Source organism: Ursus americanus, chromosome 4 (genome assembly GCF_024610735.1).
Source record: "Ursus americanus isolate L20-20 chromosome 4, mUrsAme1.1.p, whole genome shotgun sequence".
Taxonomy (NCBI): domain Eukaryota; kingdom Metazoa; phylum Chordata; class Mammalia; order Carnivora; family Ursidae; genus Ursus; species Ursus americanus.
In genome coordinates, this window is record NC_142130.1 from 32,747,281 (window position 1) to 32,771,723 (window position 24,443).

The 24,443-nt window shown below is 36.2% G+C and overlaps 1 protein-coding gene across 1 annotated transcript in view; it reads left to right on the plus strand.

Annotated features, from left to right (window-relative positions):
* SNX4 (sorting nexin 4) overlaps positions 1-24,443 on the plus strand; it is a 62,832-nt gene that overhangs the window by 32,839 nt on the left and 5,550 nt on the right. Inside the window, exons 8-12 of the mRNA XM_045812582.2 lie at positions 3,285-3,346; positions 15,150-15,215; positions 18,996-19,085; positions 20,734-20,833; positions 22,902-23,047. Coding sequence (XP_045668538.1) covers positions 3,285-3,346; positions 15,150-15,215; positions 18,996-19,085; positions 20,734-20,833; positions 22,902-23,047 — 464 coding nt within the window. The remainder of the gene's footprint in view (positions 1-3,284; positions 3,347-15,149; positions 15,216-18,995; positions 19,086-20,733; positions 20,834-22,901; positions 23,048-24,443) is intronic.

The window sequence follows — 24,443 nt, forward strand, 5'->3', positions numbered from 1 at the left end:
AATCCTGTATTTGCTACTATAATACATGTTGCCTCTTTAGGGAAAAATCAAATTTAAAAGGGAGGGGGGATGTTTATCTTTGCAAATACTGTAAAAGTGCAAATTATAATTATTAAAATACTACTTGACCTTTGTAGTGGTAAAGATGGTAATATCTAGTGTTCGTGAGCCATTTGGTGATGGTGGTAATATAAAGTCTTACATGCAGCTCGTTTGGGAACCATTGTGGCAGTAAGTTTCAAGATTTACATCTCATCATTGAATCCTTAGGAAGTAGTTCAAAATAAATGAAAAGCTGTGCACGTCTAGATGTTCAAAATAAGATCATCTAATAGAATGTCCATACACCGTCCTTTTTAACATTTAATCAGCTACTACTTCAGTGAGGATAGAAAAGGCATTCTTACAGTTCCGAATGATTCTGAGCTGGGTAAAATGATTGGGTGAGTCTGTCACATTTCTTCTGCTGTCATAGAATTTGCTAGGTGTCACTCTTTCCCTGTCAGTTGTCAGATGATCAGTTTTCAAAAAGAAAGACTTGTCAACAGAAATGAAATTGAATAGCAGTCTGGACTAAATCACTGGGTACAGCCCCTTTTGCTTGGCACCAAAATTCTTGATTACCAAAGACCAATGAATGAATTCGGTTTTAGGTTTTAATCATTTCTGTTTTATTTCTCTGCCATTTTTGCTTTTCCTTTTCTCTAGAAATGATAATCTTTGATTATAGTTTTTCTTTGTTTCATCTTCTTTCTCACTGCCTGATGATCTAGGTACAAGTCATGTTTTAGTTGGCTAGATCCATTTGTTTCCATGAATAGTTGATACCAAAAACATTGGTCTCCTAACAACTGCTGAGTGTCTGTGTCTGTGGTCTAGTTCATGGGTGGGTAGGTCCTCATGTGGTTGCTCACCTTTTTGGTATAGGAAGACTCTTGCCTCTTTTGGGTATGCTCTGTGGGCCAAATTACTTTACAGAGTTCTAATTACTATGATGGTAGAAGGTCCTTTTGTACCAGCTGTCAGGAGTGATATACTTTAAAGAAATAAACTTTTAAATCCTTGGGATTTACAAACTCTGTCTTTGCTTTTTTTTTTTTTTTAAGATTTTATTTATTTATTTGAGAGAGAGAGCATGAGCAGGGGTAAGGAGTAGAGGGAGACGCAGACTCCCCACTGAGGAGGAAGATTTGATCCCTTGATCCCAAGACCCTGAGATGATGACCTGAGCTGAAGGCAGACGCTTAACTGACTGAGCCACCCAGACACCCCCAAACTTTGTCTTTGAGCATTTATTTTGGATCTGCGTTTTGTACTCGAGTTCTTATAGTTCTGTTCTTATGTGGTTAATACATGCTCTCCCGCTCTTCCATACTTAATATCTTAGTGCATGATAAAATGCTCAGCTTTCAAGAAGAGGTTTGATCTTCAGAGTACAAAGATCTAGGAAAGCTAGTGGTCTAGAATGACATTTTCCATTTCATATTCTCTGGAATGCCAGTTTTGTATGATGTTTTCTACTGCAAACCATCTCTCTCTCATGAATAGTCACAATTTGTATATGGTGTTAAAGGTTTAAAAAGTCCTGCAGAAAAGAAAAGTGTTAAATTTTATCATCTCAGTGTTTCCCAAACTTACTTGATGATGGAACAACTTAAAAAAAAAAACAGCAAACAACCTTTGACACTCTCTGTAGGACTCAAAAAATAATTGGGAAATAACATCCATAGAGAAATTAGTTGAGAGGTCTGGGGAACACTCTGGAATGTTTCAAGCAGAATGAAGACTATGAGCTTTGTCCTGAGTCTGGAATGTTTCAAGCAGAATGAAGGCTATGAGCTTTGTCCTGAGTCTAGTGCACAGATGGGCAGAGTTTTACTGAAGGCCAGATAGTAAATATTTTCAGCTTTTGGGGTCATATGATCCCTGTCAAATCTGTTCAGCTCTACTATGAAAGCAGCCATAGACAATGCTGACATGACTGTTCTAATAAAACTTTACAGAACAAGGTGCAGTCCTGTGGTGTGCTGTTCTCTGGTCTAGTGGGTATATGTTCCTTTAGGGCAAGCCAAGGAGAGATGGAAAACATTTTATGTTCCTGTCACCTGCTCCAAGTATTTACACTGCTGGTTCATTCACTTTAAGCTGAGTAATTGAAAGGGTTAGTATTTGTTGTATGGTTGATGCCTAATTCCTCAGATTATTCACATTTGAGTGAGGAATTAGGGACATAACTTATCCTCAGGACATTTAGAAACTGTGTACCAAGAATTTTTTTTTTTTTTTTTTTTTGTATATGAGGAATTTTTTTTAGTGTTTAGGATTTTTTGTGGGATTACCTTTTGGTCTTCAGTTTGTGTCCGTAACACTTTGGAGGAGAGTATGTGGTGTTTTGTCTTTTGTAAAATTTCTCTGAACAGGTAGGCAGTATATATTTCATCTCAAACTAAATTATAATTCTGTTTTTATTAAAATAACGTGTTGGTTAGAAGGAGTTATCATGATAAAGTAGCCTTGAAGTATGTTGTATGTATTCAGCATTTATGTATAAAGCTATCAATAAAATTGAAAATGTTTGTTTTTCCCCCTGATAAATGCCACCTTAAGGACTTTATCATAAGGAAACAATCTGAAATTTAGAAAAAACTTTATTCTCAGAGATGTTTATTACAACATTATGTATAATACTAAAAAACTTAGGGATAGCTAAATATCCAACACGGAGTGCTTATATATTTTATACACTGCTAGGTGGAATTTTATGCAACTATTTAAAGTGATATTTATTAAAAGTAATGCTGACCTGCTGGATAAAAATATTATCACTTTTTTAAAAACATTTATTTATTATTTATTTGAGAGAGAGTGAAAGAGAGAAGAGAGGGGAGAGCTGAGAGGGAGCAGGGAGCCCAGTGCGGGACTTGATCCTGAGACTCTGGGATCATGACCGGAGCCGAAGTCAGTTGCTTAACCAACTGAGCCACCAGGTGCCCCTATCACTTTTAATATAGGAAATTTTAAAACAATAATTAAAATATGTTTATATATGTTCTTGATTTTGTGTGTATGTGTGTATATGAAAGCAATTACATAAATATGACAGCAGTAGGTTTTTTTTCTCCCCATGGTGAGACTTTGGGAAATTTAAGTTTTTTCTTTTTCATATTTTCCAAGTTTATTGTACTAAGGATTTTTTTTAAAGAGGATAAAATTTCCCTTATTTTAAAGAGTAAACTGTATATAACGTTGATCTAATAGTAATTTCTTTTACAAATTTATTCCAGAGAGTAGCAGATCGACTCTATGGTGTATATAAAGTGCATGGGAATTATGGGCGAGTTTTCAGGTAAGCATTATATAAACTTTTAAAAATAAATGATTTAGCTCTAATTAGCTTTTTGCTTGAGAACTATAATTCTTGAAAATTTATGGGTCTGAAGTGTAGAAGTTAGTTTTTATTTATTTTTTATGTTATGGTATAATTAATTAATTTTTTATTCAAGTATACTTAACATATAGTGTTGTATTAGTTTCAGGTGTACAATGTAATGACTCAACAATTCCATACATTTCTCATTGCTAATCAAGATAAGTGTACTCTTAATCCCCTTTACCTATTACACCCATTTTGCATCCCCCCCCCCCCCCCCCGCAGCCCCTTTTGTTGGCAACTGGCAGTTAGTTCTCTGTATTTAAGAGTTTGGGGTTTTTTGGTTTTTTTTTGTGATCTGTCTCTTTTTTTGTTTTGTTTCCTAAATTCCACATATGAGTGAAATCATATGGTATTTGTTTTCCTCCGACATTTCACTTAATGTTATACTCTCTGGGTCCATCCATGTTGTTGCAAATGGCAAGATTTCATTCTTTTTTATGGTTGAGTAATATTCCATTGTGTATGTGTATACCCACACAGTGGATAAGGAAGATGTGAGCTAGATATATATTTATATATAAATTTTCTTCATTCACCTATGGATGGACACTTGGGGTGCTTCCATATCTTGACTATTATATATAATGTTGCAGCATACATAGGGATGCATATATCTTTCTGAATTAGTGTTTTTGTTTTCTTTGGATAAATACCTAGTAGTGAAATTACTGTATCATATGGTAATACTATTTTTAATTTTTTGAGGAACCTCCATACTGTTTTCCATAGTGGTTAAACCAGTTAGTATTCCCACCAACAGTGCAGGAGGATTCCTTTTTCTCCACATCCTCACCAACACTTCTTACTTCTTGTCATTTTGATTCTAGCCATTTTGACAGATGAGAGGTGATACCTCATTGTGGTTTTTATTTACATTTCCCTGATGATTAGTGATGCTGAGAATCTTTTCATGTGTCTGTGGGCCGTCTGGATATCTTCTTTGGAAAAAATGTCTATTCAGATCTTCTGCCTATTTCTGATATATTTATGGGGTTTTGCTGTTTATTTATGGGGTTTTGCTGTTGGTTTCTATAGTTCTTTATATATTTTGGATATTAACCCCTTATCAGATGTATCATTTGCAAATATCTTCTCTTATTCAGTAGGTTGTGTTTTTATTTTGTTGATTGTTTCCTTCACTATACAAATGCTTTTTATTTTGATGTAGTCTCAATAGTTTATTTTAACTTTTGTTTCTCTTACCTGAGGAGACATTTCTAGAAAAATGTTTCCTTTGGCTGATGTCAAAGAGATTACTACCTGTGTTTTCTTCTAAGAGTTATGGTTTCAGGTCTCACATTTACATCTTTAATCCATTTGACTTTATTTTTGTGTATGGTGAAAGAAAGTGGTCCAGTTTCATTCTTTTGCATGTAGCTGTCCGGTTTTCCCAGCACCGTTTGTTGAAGAGACTGTCTTTTTTCCGTTGGATATTCTTATCTCCGTAGTTGTAGATTGACCATATAAGTGTGTGTTTATTCTGGGCTTCTATTCTGTTCCATTGATCTGTGTATCTGTTTTTGTGCCAATACCATATTGTTTTGATTAATACAGCTTTGTAGTAGATCTTGAAATCTGGGATTTTGATAGCTCCAGCTTTGTTCTTCTTTCTTAAGTTTGCTTTGGCTATTCGGGGTCTTTTGTGGTTCCACACAGATTTTAGGATTATTTGTTCTAGTTCCATGAAAACTGCTGTTTGGTATTTTGATAGGGATTGCATTTAAATCTCTAGATTGCTTTGGGTAGTGTGGCACATTTTAACTGTTGGTTCTTTCAGTCCATGAACATGGAATGTCTTTTTATTTGTGTCCTCTTCAGATTCTTTCATTAATATTTTATAGTTTTCAGAGATGAGAGGTCTTTCACCTCCTTGGTGTTTTATTATTTTTAGTGCAGCTATAAATGGTTCTTAATTTTTCTTTCTGCTGCATTATTAGTGTACAGAAATATTGTAGTTTTCTGTATATCAATTTTATGTCCTGTGACTTTAGTGAATTCATTTATCAGTTCTAGTAGTTTTGTGGTGGAGTCTTTAGGGTTTTCTATATATAGTATCATGTCATTTGCAGGTAGTGAAAGTTTTATTTCCTCCTTACCAATTTGGATGACTTTTATTTCTTTTTCTTGTCTGCTTGCTGTGGCTAAGACTTCCAGTCCTGTAATAGTGGTGAGAGTTGACTTCCTTGTTCCTTTACCGATCTTAGAGGAAAAGGTTTCAGTTTTTCAGCATTGAGTATGATGTTAACTGTAGGTTTTTCATATGTGGCCTTTATTAATGTCTTCTAAACCCACTTTGTTGAGAGGTTTTTCAAGAATGGGTGTTATACTTCATCATATGCTTTTTCTGCATTTATGGAGATGATTGTATGATTATTATTCTTTCTCTTGTTAATGTGATGTATCATGTTAATTGATTTGTGAATATTGAACCACCCTTTCATTGGTAGAATAAATCTCCCTTGACTGGGAAAAGATCCTTTTAATGTATTGTTGGATTTGGTTTGCTAATATTTTATTGAGAGTTTTTACATTTATGTTCATCATAGATATTGGCCTGTAGTTTTGTTTTGTTTTGTTTTGTTTTGTTTTGGTAGTATCTGTCTGGTTTTGGTATCAGGACAGTGCTGGCCTCGTAGAATGAATTTGGTAGTTTTCCCTCCTCTTTTATTTTTTGGGATAGTTTGAGAAGAATAGGTATTAACTCTTTCTTAAATGTTTGGTAGAATTCACTTATGCAGCCATCCGATCCTGGACTTGTTTGTTGGGAGTTTTTTTCTTTTTTTTTTTTAACTGTTCATTTTCATTGCTAGTAATTAGTCTGTTCAAATTTTCTGTTTCTTCCTGATTCACTTTTGGAGGGCTTTGTTTCTAAGAATTTTACCCATTTCCTCTAGGTTGTTCAATTTTTCGGCATATATAATTTTTCATAATATTCTCTTATAATTCTTTTTATATCTGTGGTGTTGGTTTTTCTTGTTGTTATTTCTTGTGTTTTTTTATTTTAGCCATTCTGACGAGTGTAAGGTGATACTTTATTGTGGTTTTGATTTACACTAATTTATTCTTATTGATTTTTTTTTCTTGTGTTGGTTTTTATTTCTCCTCAATTTCTGATTTTATTTGAGTCCCTTTTTTTTGAGTCTGGCTAAAGGTTTACCAGTTTTATCTTTTCAAATAACTAGCTCCTTACAATATCAATGTCAGAAAGTTCTGTTTTGAAATTATGTCCTTAATAGTAGTTTTCAAAGTTTTTGTTTTAAAGTATTTCCTTAAATAAAAAATAAGAAATCCAATATATTTAGCAGATAAAAATGAAACTACTCTGAAGCAGTGACCAGTGCCCTTTACTTTGTTGGCAGAATGCCCCAAAAGATTCCATTAGAAATAACTGTTTTATAGAATTAGTGATATTCTTTTTATTCTTTCTTGGTGTAACTTTATAATTTCTGAAGGATTTTGCAAGATGAGTTTTTCAGTCTTGGGGTAATTTTAATGATAATTAATTTAGAATCTTCTTGCATATAGTGCTTGCATATTCTGTTAATTTTTGAACCTTTCGTGGATTTTTTTCTATTATTTTGGTTGTGACATCTTATCTTAGAAGTTGATATCCAAATCTTTTTTTATAAGAAAATGTCCTTGCTAATGTTCCATTATAAGTCCTTTTGATTGGATTAATTTAAAAATGATTCATTTTACATTTTCAAATAGGTAATACATTCATATGGCACAAAATTCAATAGGAATAAAAGCTTTTACAGTGAAAAGTCTCCCTTCTCTGTGAACCATCCAGATCTCCTTCTCTGAGACAGCTAATACTAGTTTTCTTCTTGGTTTCTTATGTATCCATCTAGTAAAATTTGTAATACTATAAATATATTAACATACAAACACATGCATTATCTTTTTTTTTTTTTAACATGGAAGGGGAGCATGTTGTATACATTGCTATGTTGACTTGTTACTTTTTTTTTTTACTGAAGAGCTGCTCTCCAAGGTAGATTGTTATCATGAAATAACTGTATTGAGTTTTATCGAGGAGGAGGAGGATCATAATTTATTTAACCAGTTTCTTCTTGGTAATGATTTCTAGTCTTCTGTTATGTCACTCACTGTTGCAATGTTCTTGTTCATGTCATTTCACACGTGTATGAGTATGTTTGTAGGATAAAATTCTGCAGGTTCTACAAGTGCTGTTCCTGGCTCTAAGGATAATTGCATTTGTAGTTTTGGTAGATATTGCCAAATTGCCCTGCACAGAAGCTGTTAACCTCTCACCAGCAAAGTATTAGTATCTGTTTTCTTACACCATTACTCAACGGTACATTAGCTAGCTTTTGTCTCTACCAGACTAGTGATGAGGAATGGTTTCTCGCTGTAGTTGTAATTTGCATTTCTTTAATTATGAATGAAGTCAAACATTTTTTTATTATGATTAACAGTCTTTTTCTTTTTTTTTTCCTATTTCATAATCTATCCGTACATATCATTTGCCCCCTTTTTTTCTGTTGGGCTGATTGTTTTTTTTTCTTAAATAGATTTTTATTTGAGAGAGAACATGAGTCGGGGAGGGAGCAGAGGGGGGAGGGAGAGGGAAAAGCAGGCTCTGCCCTGAGCCTGGTGGGCTGATTGGTTTCTTAGTTGATGTACAGGAGTTGTTTATCTTTTGGGAGAAATAGGACTTAGCGAAATGATTTGCAGTTTTTCCACTTTTGTTATGTATTTTGACTTTTCTTATAGTGACTTTTGAGATGCAGAAATATTCTATTTATTAAATTCAATTACATATAAATGATTAATTTTCCTCCTTTCAAAAACAATAGCCTCTGATTTTTCTGTGTATCTTAATGACATTTTGTTCACTGTGGAGTATAAAAAATACTTGTCTTCTACATTTTTGTGATTTCATAAATTTTTGATTCATTTGGAATTTATTTGAAATGTCAGGTGTGCAGGGCACCTGGGTGGCCCAGTCGTTAAGCGTCTGCCTTTGGCTCAGGGCGTGATCCCAGCGTTCTGGGATCGAGCCCCACATCAGGCTTCTCTAGGAGCCTGCTTCTTCCTCTCCCACTCCCCCTGCTGTGTTCCCTCTCTCGCTGGCTGTGTCTATCTCTGTCAAGTAAATAAATAAAATCTTTAAAAAAAAAATGAAATGTCAGGTGTGAGATATGGAGCCAGATATATTTAATTAACTTATGAGAGTAGCATATTATCCGTAAGTCTTTGGTTGATCAGTATATTGAAACTCAATGCAGGTTGGGATGGTATCAGGATTATATGACGTTATTTATTTTTTAATCATGGTAAATGTACTCTTTAATCCCCATCATCTGTTTGATTCATCCCCCACCCACCTCCTCTCTGGTAACTATCAGTTTGTTCTCTGTAGTTAAGGGTCTGCTTCTTGGTTTGTCTCTTTTTTTTTTTTCTTTTGCTCAATTGTTTTGTTTCTTAAATTCCACACGTGAGTGAGATCATGTGGTATTTGTGTTTCTTTGACTTATTTGGTTAGCATTATACTCTCTTGCTCTATTTATGTCATTGCAAATGGCAAGATTTCATTCTTTTTTAGGGCCAAATAATATTCCTATATATATACATATATGTATATATATGTATATCTAGATATATATATCTCAGATCTTTATCCATTCATCAATCGATGGACACTTGGGCTGCTTCCGTAGTTTTGCTATTGTAAATAATGCTTCAATACATGGTATGCATGTATCCCTTTGAATTAGTGTTTTTGTATTTTTGGGGGGGAAATACTCAGTAGCGTAATTGCTGGATCATAGGGTATTTATTTCTATTTTTAATTTTTTGAGGAACCTCCCTAGTTTTCCTCAGTGGCTGTACCAGTTTACATTCCCATCAACAGTGCCAGAGGGTTCTGTTTTCTCCACATCCTCAGCCAACACTTGCTGTTTCTTGTGTTTTTGATTTTAGCTGTTCTGACAGGTATGAGGTGATATCTTACTGTAGTTTTGATGTGTATTTCCCTGATGATAACTGTTATTGAACATATTGTCATGTGTTTATTGGCCATCTGGATGTCTTCTGCCCATTTTTAAATTGGATTATTTGTTTTTTGTGTATTAAATTGCATCAGTTCTTTATTTTGGATACTAACCGTTTACCAGATACATCATTTGCAAATATCTTCTCCCATTCTGAAGGTTGCCTTTTAGTTTTGCTGATTGTTTCCTTTGCTGTGCAGAAACTTTTTATTGTGATGTATTCCCAGTGGTTTATTTTTGCCTTTATTTCCCTTGTCTCAGGAAACATATCTAGAAAAAATGTTGCTATTGCTGATGTCAGAGATTACTGCCTGTGCTCTCTTCAAGGATTTTTATGGTTTCAGGTCTCACATTTACATCTTTAATCCATTTTGGATTTACTTTGTGTATGATGTAAGAAAGTGGTCCAGTTTCATTTTTTTGCAAGTAGCTGTCCAGTTTTCCCAACGCATTTGTTGACGAGACATTTTTTAATGAAGAGAAGTGTACTGATAATTGTAAACATGTAAACAGGAATATATGGCTAAACATGAAGGAGTAGTATAATGGGAAGAAAGACAAATAGTAGTCACCTTCCTGAAGTCTGTTTCATTATGTTTGACTGACTTACAGTGGAACTCCAGTGAAGCTTGGGAATATCTTCATTTGAAAATGAACAGGGGGCACCTGGCTGGCTTAGTCGGTAGAGCACGTGATTCTCGATCTTGGGGTTGTAAGTTTGAGCCCTGTGTTGGGTGTAGAGATTACTTAAAAATAAAACCTTTAAAAAAAATTAACATAGACACTCCCAAATGTAGCACATTTATTATAATAAGTAAATGGACTTGTATTAATTTGAGAAACATGTAGATAAAAGGTCACTTGGTTGAATCAAATTTCAAAGAAAATTATTTGTATCAGTTTCTCGTGATGAGATATTGTACAGTTTGGTCTTTTTGCCAACTCAGTAAATGAATAGAAAACCATTTTATATCTAAAATATTTTATGAAAAGTGAGCCAGGGAGACCAGAGGTGGTTCAGGAATTTAAGGTGATGAAGAGCCTGAACCAGAGTAGTTGCTAGTAGGCATGTTTGCTGAGCTCCTGCTACCATGGTAGGTGCTAGGTTACCAAGATTTAACTTATAAGCAGCTGAATGACTAGAAAGATTGCAGTAGATAAGGTAGCAGAAGTAGCAGGTTTGAGGGATGAGTGAAAGGGTTCTGTTTTGGATAGATTGCATTTGAGTTAAATTTCTGTCAAGCAATTGGAAATTTGGATCAGTGGTTTAAGAGGCTGGTGAGAACATGAGTTGTGTATAAGGGATGAATCGTAATAGAATAATTTTTGAAAATGTAGGGTTAGGTGAGAATGTTAAAGGGGTGGCGTAAGTCTGTGAGAGACTCAGGGCCAAACCTTGGGAAATACCTCTTGTGTTTAAGGATCAGGCAAAGGGGCCCCTGGCTGGCTCAACTGGTAGAACATACAACTCTTGATCTTGGAGTTGTGAGTTTAAGCCCCACATTGGGTATAGAGATTACTTAACTTGAAAAAAGAAGGGATCGGGCAAAGAAAAAGAACCAGTGAGGGAGACATTGGAAAATTGTTGAACTAGAAATGTGCAGTGTCAGGCAAGTGAAGGGAACACTTCAAGAAGAAGTTGGAGTTAAACTGTAGAGGAATTGAGTCCGATGAAAAGGGGAAACGGGTAAGTCAATCTTTGGTGTTAGTATGGAGAGCCATTTGGTTTGAGTGGTATGGTGCTATTGCAATAGTCCTAGGAATGAGAGGAAAGTATTAAGGAAGGGAAGACAGCAAGTTACTTGTTAGACTTAAGGAAGTCCCTGAGGTTATTCTGGAAGGGGAGAAACAGGTTCTGTTTGTTTTGTTTTGAATGGGGGAGCAGGGGTGAAAGGGTGAAGCGGAGAGAAGACAGAAGATGCAGAGCTGCCTTAAAGCAGAAGAGCAGTAGGTTGTAGGAGGCAGCATTAGTCAGCCTCTGTCTCAGCGAAGCAAGTATCTCTGCTGAGAACAAGTCAGGTGGATTCTTTGGTTAGGAAGCTCAAGGGGAGTGATACTAGGGCAGTCTGTCTCAAATGCCGACAGTCTTGAACTTGGCGGCACAAGCGCACCCTCTGCTTCCTCTTACCAGCTCCACTGGGGATTGGCTGGAAGGCGCTGTGGCAAGTACAGTCTCTTTGAAGGCTTGAGTTCTATTAGTATATGCGAAATTTGCATTTTATTCCGTAAAACATCTGTGGTTGTTTAAATATATGTATAAAACCTTTTCCCCCCCTCAAATGTAAGAGTAAAAGTCAATTTCAGAACAGTTGTGCTTTGTTTATCTCATGGCTTCAAATATCCATTATGAAGTATCCCAGTTTGAGAAGCATTGTTACAGGTATTAATTAGGAATGTGAGAGAGGATCGCTGAATAGTGCCAGTTGGTGGTGGGGGGGTGTTTTTTATCTTTTGAGTTACTACTGGCCTGGAAGAGTCATAAAAATTTCAAGATGAGTGTCCCTTAATTGGAAAAAAAACTTACTTTGTTTTATTTTTGTTTTGAAATTTGAGAGGGGAAGAAAGAAATATAAAGCTGCTTTCATCAGCTTTTTTTAAGTGGAGTCCAATGTTGGGCTTGAACTCACAACCCTGAGATGAAGACCTGAACTGATACCACGAGTCCGGTGCTTAACCAACTGAGCCACCCCTTAAAGATACTAAGTAATCTCTACAGCCAGCGTGGGGCTGGGACTTAGGACCCTGAGATCATCAGGAGTAGTGTGCTCTACTGACTGAGCCATCTAGGCGCCCCTATAAGTCATAGCTTTAATCTAAGAGGTGAAGATGGACTTCAGGTTGTCAGAAGCTTCTGAAATTACATGCCAAATTTTGTTGTGATTTTTTTTTTTCCTTCTTAGGGAAAAGGTCCATAGTTTTCATCAGATTCTACAAAAGATCCAAGACCCTTTTTGATCTGGTTCATCTGTGACAGTTACCCACTCATTAAGTACTTAGAAGATTCAATTATTCCTCTTATAATATTGATATTAGGTCAACTACCTCAGTTCCTTGTATGTTAATGGTTTCCTCCTCTCCCCTGTAAACTGGTTAACATTTTCTATTTCCAATCCTAGACATATCCTTGGACCCCAGGTTAGAACCTTTTGTTTAGTAGTGCTTCTTAAATTTTAATGGGCATACAGATCACCTGGAGAACTATATTGAACTATATATATTGAATTTGAGATGACAGAGGTGCAAAAGGAGTATTTTGATGCAGTAGGTCTGGAATAGGTTCTGTGATCCTGCATTTACTCCTTCCTTCCTTCCTTCCTTCCTTCCTTCCTTCCTTCCTTCCTTCCTTCCTCTTCTTTTCTTTTCTTTCTTTCTTTTTCTTTCTCTCTCTCTCTCTCTCTTTAAGATTTTATCTGTTTATTTGTCAGAGAGAGAGAGCGAGCACAAACAGGGGGAGCGGCAGGCAGAGGGAGAAGCAGGCTCCCCGCTGAGCAAGGAGCCTCATGTGAGACTTGATTCCAGGACCCTGGGATCATGACCTGAGCCGAAGGCAGATGCTTAATTGACTGAGCCACTCAGGTGTCCCTGTGATCCTGCGTTTCTGATGAAATTCTAGGCGGTGCTGTTGCTAGACCACAGTTTGAGTAGCAGAGGGCTAAGACTGCATGTACCTTGAAGTCTTGTGCTGATCCATAGAATCCAGTACATGTTTCCCTCCTCACATTTATTAATTAGCTTACTGGTTCATTTTCTCATTTTACCTGCAAGCTGTGAATACCATGTATTTATCAGGCTCTAAATTACTTAATAGGCGTACATAGGTGATAAAGTGTGAGTCCTACCTTCCTTGAACTGGTTTTTAGTCTTGTTTGGTAAACAAAGGAATTAAATTTGGTAATGTTGGTGTTGAGTTGGTGGCACATAGTAAGGTGCTCAAAGATTAATTAGATGGATGAAGTGCTGATGGGATGTCCAGGAGACAGTTGATCTGGACTATCCATTAAATCTTTTTTTTTTTTCCTTTTAGAGAGAAGGGGAGAGGCTGGGGCAGGGAGAGGGGCAGAGGAAGAGGGAGAGAGAGAATCTTAAGCAGGCTCCATGCCCAGCATGGAACCCCACACAGGGCTTGATCTCACAACCCTGAGATCATGACCTGAGCCGAAATCAAGAGTCAGATGCTTAACTGACTGAGCCACCCAAATGCCCCATGGCATTAATTCTAGTAACATGACCTACAGTTACATTAACTGTGCTCGCTGCATTTTATTTTTGGCTGGTTATATTTGTCATCTGCCAAAACCCTTACGTTCCTTTTTCGTGTGAAGAACAGGGCTTTGGATATGTTGAATTTGAGGTGACAGAGATATATAAAAGCAGAATTGTCCTGTAGGCATTGTAAATGTGGCTTTAGTAAAAAAACGTTAACTTGCTATTACTATCTTGAGAGTAGTTACAAACATATAAGAAAATTATTAGAAGCAGCCTTACCTCTTTTGTTAATCATAACCATAGTGTTGTATAGGTGATTTATATGTTTGTTTTGCTTTGACAATATTAAAAATCATGTGAGGTTTTCTTCCTTCTAATACTATAAGCATATAATCTGGTATTTCAACAACATAAAAATCTAAAAACTACATATTAACAAAATAATAGTGTCTTAAATTTTTCCTTTCATGATACGGTGCAGTTGAAGAGGCTTATACATTCTTTATGTAGGAGGAAAATTACAAACAACCTGAATGGCCAGGAAAATGGTTTAAAAAAATTGAATTGCCGTATGAAACCATGCTTAGAATAAATTGTTTTAATAATACAGGAAAACACCGAATGGAAAAAAGCGTGATACAAAATTGCATGTACCATATGATCTCAGCCATATTGAAATGAGTAAAAAGACTGGGAAGAAATACATATATATCAAATTATTTCATCTCTTGGTATTTGGGATTGCAGATTTATATTTTTCAGTTTACTGTAATATACATAGTTAACTCCCATAAAAAGGAATTTTTATGAGAAGCATTTCATAGAAATGACAACAAAGGGCATCTGGCCAGCTCAGTTGGTAGAGCAGGTGACTCTTGATCCTGGGGTTGTGAATTCAAGCCCTACATTTGCTGTAGATTACTTAAAAATAATAAAATAAAATAAAATAAATCTTTAAAAAAAAAAGAAATGACAACAAAATGATCCGTAGTTCTAGTAGACTTTCTCATCAAATTTAGTGTAATTATTGAAGCTTTACTGTATACCTAATGTTTCTGTACAGTCGTCTTTTTTTGTTAGCTTAAATGCATTCATCCATGGAGCTTTAGACAGTATACCTATCTCAGCAGTAGCCCAGAGATTCCGATTAAGTAGATCAAGAGCAGGGCCAGCATCCGTGGTTTCTCGAAGCTCTACAATTGACTTAAACAGGCACCCCAGCTGAGAAAGTTGTCTAGAAGCAGAAGCTGTTTTGTGTGATACTTACTTTGCACTTAGCAGCAGCAGCTAGCAAGTTTTGAACAATTTAAAGTTTTCACTTCCATTTAGTTGTTAAACTTAAGGGGAAAGCAGCATATTTGAGTCACAGAAAATAAATCCAAATACAGAAACTATATTGTTTAAAAGCTAGCTAAAAAAAAAAAAAAAAACCGTATAAAATATTTGATATCTAATTCCTGGTGTGTTTGGTTTTATCTTTTTCTCCCTAGTGAGTGGAGTGCCATAGAAAAAGAAATGGGGGACGGACTGCAGAGTGCTGGTCACCATATGGACGTGTAAGTACCTAGAACAGTTAAGGTAAAACCCCTGGTGAAGTCTAGTGCTGAAGTTTAGTGATTCTTCTGTTTTTATTAGGTTTGCTGGCCTTTATATTATACACTGTGGATCCAGATCTGACTTATGCAAGTTTATTTCAGGAATGCAAGATTAATTTAAAACATTCAAAAATCAATCAGTCCAATTCACATATTAGTATAATAAAGAAGAAAACCTGCATATTGAATTCAGTACATGTAGAAAAACATTTCAGCATTCACTCACAACAAAAATTCTCATCAAACTAGGAATAAAAGGAATTTCTTCAGTTTACAACTTAAAACTAGTATTGTACCTAATAGCGAAATACTGAAAACTTACGGATAATGTTGTACTTAATAGTGAAGTATTGATGCTTTTCCAAGATCAAGGAATAAGGCAAGGTTGTCTGCTCTTACCACTTCTAATAAACATTGTATCAGAAGTCCTGGTCAGGCAAGAAAATCAAGTAAGAGGCATCAATCTTAGAAAGGAAGAATTAAAACTATCTTTTTTTGTAGTTAACAGGATCTTTTACATGGAAAATCATAAAGAATCAACCAAAAATATTATAGAACTAACAGCTGAATTTAACAAGGATGCGGAATATAAGATCAATATATAAAAAACAAAGTGTTTTTATATACTAGCAACAACAATTGGAAAACAAAAATTGAAAAGCAATACTTACAAAATACTACAGATTAATTTAATGAAAGATGTGAAATACTTCTACACTGAAAACTTTATGTATAACACTGCCGAGAGAAAATTGTGAAGACCTAAATAAATGGAGAGAATAAATGTATGTATTCATGGATTGGACGACTCAGTAGTATTAATATGTCCATTCTTCCCAAACTGGAGTCCCAGGCAAAATTCTGATAACTTTTTAATGGAAATTGGTATACTAATTCTAAAACTTCCATGGAAATTCAAAGGACATAGAGTAGCCAAAACAGTCTTGAGAAAGAACAATCCTGGAACATATTACCTTATTTCAAGACTTACTGTAAAGATGCAGCTATCAAGATAGCTATTGACGTAAAGGTAAACAATGGAACAGAATAAAGTCCAGAAATAGACCAGCATTTAAATAATACATTTCAAGAAATGGTTCTGGGATAACTGGTTATCTACATGGAAACAAATTAACCTCGAGCTATATCTCATACCTTACGTAAAAACTAATGCAATTGGGACTCCTGAGTGGTTCAGTCGGTTAAGTGTCTGTCTTCGCTCAGGTCATGATCCCTGGGTCCTGGGATCGAGTCCCGCATCGGGCTCCCTGCTCAGCGGGGAGTCTGCTTCTCCCTCTACCTGCCGCTCGCTCTGCTTCTCCCTCTGCCTGCTGCTCTCTCTGCTTGTGCTCTCCCTCTCTCTCCGGCAAATAGGTGAATAAAGTCTTTAAAAAACAAAACAGGGGCGCCTGGGTGGTGCAGTAGTTAAGCATCTGCCTTCAGCTCAGGGCGTGATCCCGGCGTTATGGGATCGAGCCCCACATCAGGCTCCTCTGCTATGAGCCTGCTTCTTCCTCTCCCATTCCCACTGCTTGTGTTCCCTCTCTCACTGGCTGTCTATCTCTGTCAAATAAAATCTTTAAAAAATAAATAAATAAAATAAACAAAAAACAAAGCAAAAATGCCATTTGGATCCTTATACATAAGTATAAAAGCTAAAATTAAAGCTTTTAGTAGAAAACACGTGAGAATATTGTTGAAACCTTCAAATTAGCAAAGATTTCTTAGAACACGGAAAGAAAAAAATTTTGAAATGGTAAATTGTTCTTTATCAAAATTAAACATTTTGCTTATCAAAAGATAATATTGGGGGAGGGAGGAATGGGGAGTTAGAGAAGATGAAGATGTTCTGGAGATGGGTGGTGGTGATGGCTGCACAACAGTGTGAATGTACTTAATGCCACTGAACTGTACACTTAGAAATCAGTTTTATGTTATGTTTACTTACCACACACACACACACACACACACACACACACAAGACACCACTAAAATAATGAAGAAGCAAACCACTGACTGGGAGTAAACATTTCCAACCACAATATATAAAGAACTCTTACAACTCAGTAATAAAAAGACAAAAAATACTTATTTTATCTAAATATTTCTTTGGGCCATATTCAAGCTAACTGGCTACTTTTCAAGCAATTTGCTTAACCCTAAGAAGTTTTCCTGCCTTCTGTTCATTTAGCATGTTTAGGAATTTAGGATTATCCCTTCAGTTGACTTATTTAAAGCGTTAAATAAAATTAATTTCAGTACTGATACCTAAAAATCGTTACCACTTACATTTTTCTACCCAAGATGTGCCATTTATCTGTTCACTGTTTCCTGTCTTTAGGCCGCCAGTCCTGTGGTTCCTCTTTTTTTGTTTCCTTAACATTAACTCTTTCAGAATCATAGATTTATGAGTTAAAGGCAGTTTTTCCTACTCTTAACAATGATTCTCAAGACTTTTTTCAGTCACATAGAAGAAATTCCATACTCTCAACAAATAAGTTTGTAATTACAGAGTATGTACTTTGCTTATTGTATAAATCCTATAAGCACATAGCTTTTCAGTGAATCTTAATGTAGGTTTATTTATTTATTTTTACAACTTCAGTAACTTTTGTTTACTTGCCAACATAGAGCAGTCTGGGGACCTAGAATATATTTTTCTTTTTTTCCCATGCTAAGAAGTCACAATTAATTTGCAAAAAGGATGCCTATTATACCATTCAGTAATAGTACATGGCATAACACATGTCCTTATGGAATTTATAATGTGATTGAAGAAATAAAACCAACACATGAGACATTTGATAAAATTTAACTTGTGAGTTACTGATAAAAGATCAGAAGTGGAGGTGCCTGGGTAGTAGCTCAGTCGCTTAAGTGGCTGACTTTGTCTCAGGTCATGATCTCAGGGTCCTGGGATTGAGCCCTGAGTCCTCCCTGCTCAGCTGGGAGTCTGCTTCTCCCTCTCCTTCTGCCCCTCCCCCTGCTCATGTGCGCACGTGTGTGCGCTCGCGCACTCTCTCTCTCTCTCTCTCTCTCTCTCAGATAAATAAAATTGTTTAAATTACCCTGGAGAATGGCCTTAAAAAAAAAAAGACCAGAAGTAGAGTGATAACTGAGGACTAAAGTGATCTGGGAAGATTTCCTAGAGGTGCTGAGATACACGCCTGTAGGATTTGGAGAAGCAGTTTGAAGAGCTGTCAAATTTCTGTACAAGGAGGGACTCGGGTCCAGGAACGAGAACGGCATGACAATGAGGGGCTTCTCCGGATCAAAGCAGAGGTTGCTGTTGAGAATTAGTATAAAATAAGGCTTCTAAAGTTTTTTTGTAATCTTATTTACTCTCTTTTTCCTGTTGTAGCTTTTAGGCATTACTGTATGTGGTTGCTGCCAGGAACATTTGAGCACCAATTATACTGAACTCTTATTTTTTCTACAGATTTTGTAGCCCTTTCATAAAATATCTTTGAACAAAAGATACTATAGTCTTCCGGTGCTTCTTAAGCTACCTTTAAGAAGGACCTTTTTTGTTTGTTTGTTTTTAATTTCTAAACCATTGCTGATCAAAACATTTTGGTAAAATTCAATAAAATTTAATTAAAAATTGCCATAAATGTTTCTAAATGCTTATTCTCACTTTGTGTACTTACTTTTGTTACTGATGGGTAGCAAATAGCACTTCTTTCAATCATTAATACTTTGTACCGTGATAAAAGTTTGTATGCAATGTCTTTTAAACAGGTATGCATCTTCTATCGATGATATTTTGGAAGATGAAGAACATTATGCAGATCAGTTAAAGGAATATCTGTTTTATGCAGAAGCATTGAGGTAAGAATAATAAGTGTTCCAGATGCAGCCTGTGGCTGGTCACCACTCTCTTCATATGTTGCCAGGAAGTAAAGACAGTAAGGTGATTTTTAGATGGATTCATCCCCCAGGTAGTGAATGAGGTCTCATTGTGATTCTCTGTGTTGTAGAGTGCTAGGCATAGACATTTAAAACAAGCCCTTGTTCTTGAAACATAATATTGATAAAACTTGTCCATCTCCAGCCTCAGGTCTGTTTGTATGTTCTTTCTACTTTTTTCAGTTTGAAGATTGGATGCAAAATACAGACTGAGTGTATGTAGCCCTGTCACTAGGCAATATGTTACCATTTTTATTCTGTAATTCTTTCCACATCTGCTATCTTCTTAGTAAGTTTGTGTAAGTTCTTAAAATCAGTACTTTGTCTTCTGTTTTTATGGTATCTCCTACAGAGCCAAACAGAATTCTCTGGTATATAGTTCTATTTAATTAAGAAATTAGTCTATTTTTTCTGTCCAATTTTAAAAAATGAATCATTTTCCTGGAATAGGTGTGTTTTGGTCATAGCCACTTGTGGTTATTTTCCTGTCACTTTTAAGAGCAGTATAAGAATTCTGTTAGTACAACACAGCACCAATTTTCCTTCAGCTGTTCAGTAACTGGTATGAAAACATCCACACATTGTTAGCCTTGTTCTTTCTAGGACTTCGAGGAGTTAGAAGTTTGACCAAGGTCATGTTACAAAGCAAAAGACAGTTGCTGAATATAGTGGGATTCTGTACAGTTCTTACACACTGTAGAAAAGATTCATGTATATTGATATGTTCGCGGTCTATAATTAAGTAAGATGAGATGGACTCACTTGAGGCATGTGCGTGCATGTATCTGTAAGTGCCTAGCTAGGGTCTGGCAGAATAGGCACCATCTGTTAATACGGATTGTGTCTGGATAGTGGAGTTAGGGAAAAGAAAGAATTGTTGACACTTTTTTTATTTTGTGCATTCCTGTATTAGAATCTTTTTTTTTTATACTAGGGTGAGTTATTTTTATGATAAAAACTAAGACATTATTTTTTTCAAGATTGATTTATTTGGGAGAGAGAGAGTGCCTGCGCACAAGTGGGAGGCGGGCAGAGGGAGGAGGAGAGACTCTCAAGCAGACTCCCTGCTGAGCACAGAGCCGGACGTGAGGCTCAATCTCCTGACTCTGAGATCATGACCTGAGCCCGAATCAAGAGTTGGAAGTTTACCAACTGAGCCACCTAGACACCTCAAAACTAAGACATTTCTGTATAAAAACGAAAATTTTGAGAAATCTTTTTAAAGAATATTCGGTTGCTTTGTGAGATTCCACCATTAGTTTCAGTGTTACACAAAAGATTTTGTTGTTAATATATGTGGTAATGGTGTATTCATTCAAAAAAAATGTTGCAGCTATCTAAAAACCAACCTTTTTTGTTAAGTATATGTAAAATTTATATTCTTAGGTTCTGCTAGATTTAATTTTTAATATGGGGCGACTACATTTTAAACATGAAAATTCTGTGTCACACAAGTTCTGAGCCTAGTAAGACATTGTGAATGCTTCCCCTCGTCCCCTGAAATTTTTTTTTAATATGTTAAAAGAGAAGCCACAAAAATTAAATGGCAGCACTTTTTTTTCATCCCTAGGGCTGTATGCAGGAAACATGAACTTATGCAGTATGACTTGGAGATGGCTGCTCAGGACTTAGCTTCCAAAAAGCAGCAATGCGAGGAACTGGCAACTGGGGTGAGTGTTTAGGTCTCTGTATCATTGCAGCAAGCCATACAAGGAGGGAGGGGCTGCAGCTGTACTACTCAGGACGCCTGTAGCTTTTATAGGGGAGTAATTTATGGGCAACTTTAGAATTCTTTGGGTTGCTATCTTGATATAAAAAGATGTAAGCCATTAAAACATCGTTTATATAGCATTGTTAGAAATTCTGCCAGGGCACCTGGCTGGCTCAGTCGGTGGAGCATGTGGCTCTTGACCTCAGAGTTGTGAGTTCGAGCCCCACGTTGGGTGTACAGATTACTTAAAAATAAAATCTTAAAAAAAAAATCTGCCAACATCGCTCTGTGTAGTAAGTGTCTTTTCATTTATGTTAAGTCCAAATGAAAAAACATTATTCTTTGTGATTGAAATAACGACCTTTGTCAGGTTTAATTTTACAAAGTATATTAGAGACTTTAGTTACTTTGAAAAGCCTTACCCAGTTACAGTCAGTGCATCTCTCCTAAGAAGGAGCTTTTGGTATAGCGTGGATACTTGTGAAGAAAACTGCATATCTTGTTGTATGAACCTTAGATCATTTTTTATGATCAGCTTTCTACCATCCAGCCATTTTATTGGAATAACGTAGCTGTTGCAGTGAGAATACACAGTCTGGGAATAATGAAACAGTGACGGGGCCACCATGTATCCGTCACTTCATAGTTAATAAGTGCTCTGGTAGGTCTGAAAGGTCACATGTACATGAGAAAAGACTGTTGGCTACAAAACATGTACACTAGGCTTGATTTATTTTTAAAACTCAGGGGAAATTCCCAGGCCATTTTCAGGGAGCAGGGAATGTTCTCTACTCCTCCGTGTGAAGAGAAAAGTGTTTAAGTAAACTCTGGAGAATGAGGAAGCGTTAAAGCAGTGATGCTTGATTGATAGATAGATAGATAGATAGATAGATAGATAGATAGATAGATAGATACCCAAGTTTTATTGATAGATACCCAAGTTTCAGTGTGTGTTATGCAGATTTTAAATGTTTTTTGTTTGTTTGTTTTAGTTCAGTCTGTTTCCTTTGTCATTTGTTGAATTTTATCTATTTTTTATGTCAGAGAGAAATTTTAAAGAATATGACCCCTGATCTAAAGAAGTAACATGCCTAAGACTTTACATGGGAGTTTTCCATTTGATTGAGAAGTTTGGTTAGAATTTTTTTCTTTTTGACTATTCCATATTATTCCAGTGTTAGGAATCATATTAGGAGCCCCCTGGTTATAAGATTTCTGAGGCTTCTGTCTGAGTATGGGGGAAATGGCAAAAGTTTTCTGTTTCCCTTTTTTAAGAAAATGTTTAATTGTAGTTTAAATATACATAACAAAATTTGTCATCTTAATCATTTTTTTAGCCTGATTTTTCTCTTTTTTTCCCTTCTATTTATGTATGTATATATCTATTTTGAAAGACTTTATTTTTAAGTAATCTCTACACCCAACATGGGGCTCGAACTCACAACTCTGAGGTCAAGAGCCACATGCTCTACCCACTGAGCCAGCCAGGCATCTGTATTTTTCTTTTTAAAAAGTAATTTTTACTCTTATGATTTCGAGCTTACAGAATAGTGGGAAAAAATTAGTACACCTATTACATTTGTATTGATACAAATTAAAAGCAATTTTATGAGAGCATGGGTTAATGAGTGGTTATAATAGGGATCATCTTGACCATTTTGAAGTGTACGGTTCAGTAGTAGTAAGTACACTCACACTGTTGTGCATGCAACCAACCTCCAGAACTCTCTTCATCTTGAAAATTGAAACTCTTTACCATTAAACATCAACTTTCAGTTTCCCTTCCCTCCGGCCCCTAGCAGTCACCATTCTGCTTTCTGTCTCTGTGACTTTGACTACTCTAGATACCTTATATTAAGTAGAATCATACCATATTTGTCTTTTTGTGACGCGTTGATTTCCACTTAGCATAATGTTCTCTGGTTCATCCGTGGTGCAGCGTGGTTCTTTCTCAGGCTGAATAATACTTCTCTGTACATATGCGCCACATTTTGTTTATCTACTCAGCTGTTTCTATTTCCTTTTAGACCGTGAGAACATTTTCTTTGAAGGGAATGACTACCAAGCTCTTTGGTCAAGAAACTCCAGAGCAGAGAGAAGCCAGAATAAAGGTGCTAGAAGAACAAATAACTGAAGGAGAACAACAGTTGAAGTCTAAGAATCTGGAAGGCAGGTAAAAATGCTGAGATGTGTAACAAAGCTAGACATGTACTACATGGCAGATGGTTTTTTATACTGTTTCCCGTCTTCATTAACATTCCTGCATTATAGCCTGTCCTTCTAGGGCCTTTTTTTTTTAAGATTTTATTTTTAAGTAATCTCTACACCCAATGTGGGGCTTGAACTTACAACCCTGAGATCAAGAGTCACAGGCTCCACCGACTGAGCCAACCAGGCGCCCCTATACTGGTTCTTCTAAACTGTAGTGATTGAGGAGCGCCTGGGTGGCTCACTTAAGCATCCAACCCTTGGTTTCAGCTCAGGTCTTGATATTGTGGGATCCAGCCCCCAGGCTCTGCGCTAAGCCTGGATTCTGCCTCAAATTCTCTCTCCCTTTCCCTGCCTCTCCCCCTGCTCATGTTCTCTCTCTCTCTTCCTTTCTCTCTCAAATAAGTAAATAAATCTTTTAAAAAATAAAATGTAGTGATTGAATTCCTAAGAAATTTGAATTATCAAAAATCATGTTCTAGAAACAGTTTTAGTATGAGGGAAAGAGGAAGAAGAGTTTTAACTTGATAATGTTATTTTCCTGCACTTTTCCTGATTTCTGTCCTTTGCACATTCCCTTTGCCCTTTCTTCTCCATCACTTGACAAAAGCCTGATCATTCCTCATTGCTCAGTTCTCGTGCTACTTCTTTGTGAGGCTTACTCCTGGCCTCGCAGGCTCTCGTAGCCGTTGGTTCATGCCACGATAACATGGCCGTTTTGTTTTGGGTGGTCTGGTGTCCTCTGTGATTGTCCCTGGCTAAATTAAGTGCCCTTCAAAGTCAATGAGTGTGTCTTCTTCATCTTTATGTTTCAACATCTTGCATTGGGCATGGCATTGTTCCATAAATATTTCTGGAAATGCAGCTATCAAAGGTCTGCCATTGCTGTTTGGCTTATTTTCCTTATTGTTGTTTTTCATCCAATAGTAAGTAGATCAAGGCAGACCAAGAGTGTATCATTGGTGTTGAGATATTTTTGTTAATTTTTAGAACTGCTGGCACCAAATAAGTAAAAGTAAACTTTTATGAATGGAATTTAAAAGACAAATGCCTCTCAGAATTTTTAAAACTGGTTGTCATTAAAAACAAGTAAATAGGGGCACCTGGGTGGCTCGGTTGGTTGGGCCTCTGCCTTTGGCCTAGGTCATGATCCCGGGATCCTGGGATCGAGTCCCACATCAGGCTCCCTGCTCAGTGGGGACCCTGCTTCTCTGCCTGCTTGTGCCGTCTCTCTCCCTCTCTCTCTGACAAATAAATAAAATCTTGAAAAAAAAATAACACATGAAGTTATTAAAAAAAAAAGCAAGTGTATAATAATTGTGACATAATATATCTTGTCAAAAGAGTATATGTTTTCCAGT